At 39.8% G+C, this 1,798-nt stretch overlaps 1 protein-coding gene across 1 annotated transcript; it reads right to left on the reverse strand.

The window, feature by feature from the left end:
* Nucleotides 1–57: 57 nt before the first annotated feature.
* Nucleotides 58–1,366, reverse strand: LOC117793189 (protein yellow; the record flags this gene model as incomplete). The annotated part of the gene is made up of 2 exons (XM_034633482.1): nt 1,010–1,366; nt 58–445 (listed from the first exon to the last, which is right to left on the reverse strand). Coding segments are annotated over exons 1-2 (745 nt in total), but the record flags the coding sequence as incomplete, so codon positions are not given.
* Between the last annotated feature and the right edge of the window lie 432 nt (nt 1,367–1,798).

The raw sequence follows: 1,798 nt of genomic DNA on the forward strand, positions 1-1,798 counted from the left end.
TAAGTTTTAGCAAAGTTATGAGAGTTTAATCCCCGCATGATGCGGTAATTGACTTACCCGATTCGCTACTGGGACTCAAGCTAACAGTAAAAATGCCCGCATGGGCGCTGCCAAATCTTCGTACTCCCAGGGATGGTTGCATGGATTCGTGTTCGATGCGCCACGATTTGCCCGTCAGGGCGTCGAAGACGATTAATCCATAGCCCCAGGCATCGGCAATATATGCCTTGCCGCCCAGACATTTAGTGGGTGCATCGCTTTCCGATAGGTCGACTACCATGGCGGTAAATATCGATATGCTGGGCGTGTACATATGCGAAGGAATTGCAGAGCGCTGCACCAGCTCATCCTTGACCAGATCAAATATAAGGATATGTGGCGCACAGAGTTGGACGGAGTTCACCTGACCCGAGTCCACCACCCAAAGACGCCAGCAATTATCAATCTGTAAAGAAAAGTAATTAGTTAAATCTCACAAGGATCTAATTTATCGAAGGTCGATAGCTCTAGCGATTGATTGAACGACTTGAACGAACTTGATTTGAGATTCACTTGGGGTGAATTTAAAAGTTCAAAGTATATTTAAAAGGTTTGCGCTAAAAGAAAGTGTGACCAGCTGTTGTGCATTTAAATTAAATTTGAACATACAAAAACAGAAAGCGTAAACAGGAAAAATTAAATTATTGGTAATGTACTTAAATCAATTTTGTTTAAATATAAAATAATATTTCCAAATTGTTTAATACAACTGGGATTTTCCTACTAATTGCAACAAAAGTTGGATCAATTTAAAGTTTTTGAATAAACCTCAACCTATCCTAAATTTGAAATCATATATTTATAATTGTAATTATATCATCAAAATATTATTTGCTTATTCATTAAGTCTTAAATTTATATATATTCATAATATTAATTTATATTTTGATTTTAATATCAAAATAATTATTGACGGCTTTAAGCTTCAAGTTGTCGTTAAATAAATAATTTAATAATAATATACACTCACATAAGTTCTTATAGCTGAGGTTATGCCGGAACAGTTGTTGGAAGGCAGATGCCATTCCAGATTGGGATACGCTTCCAGGCGAGGATTTTCCAGCACCTCATTATCGGTGCTGGCCACTGTGGCCAGAGTAAAGGCTGTTCCAGCACTGAGCCGTGGAATGGTGAGAAAGGTGCGATGTCTTCCCTCATCGCCGTACTCAATGTCAATGTCGACGGGCAGAAAGAGTTGGTTCTTTAATTGATCCGTGCCCAGACTAAGATCGCTCCATTTGTGCAGCGTTTTCAGCTGTTTCACCTGCAACTGCTGAGCAGCTGAGCAAACAGTTAACAGAATGCCAATGAACTGAGCCCGAAACATTTTCAACAGCATCCCGACGACACAGAATTCGGTCCAAGCCGTTCGAATGACGCGTGAACACTGAAATTACAGGTGCAGGCGACTGCAGGTAGGCGACTTCTGAGACTCTCAGCAACATTAAGGTAACATTAGGGTAACCTATGGTAAGTAAAGGTGTTGCCTGTCCAATGCCAACAAACCCTAATTGACCAAATGGTCGACGCTTCGTTGTCGCTGTCGAGAGGGCAAACAAAGGACGGCGACACAGGTAAACCTCGCACAGTGGTCCTTATACCTTAAATTAATTAATGACTTTCTCAAATAATGTTGAAAAACTTATTATTATTCTTATTTCTTAGTGCTACTAGAATATCCTTATAAGTTAATGAAGTAGCTGTCTCTTATACACATCTCTGTCAGTTATTAATCACAATCACAACAATAATCAGCGTC

Source organism: Drosophila innubila, unplaced genomic scaffold, assembly GCF_004354385.1.
Source record: "Drosophila innubila isolate TH190305 unplaced genomic scaffold, UK_Dinn_1.0 119_U_U, whole genome shotgun sequence".
NCBI lineage: Eukaryota > Metazoa > Arthropoda > Insecta > Diptera > Drosophilidae > Drosophila > Drosophila innubila.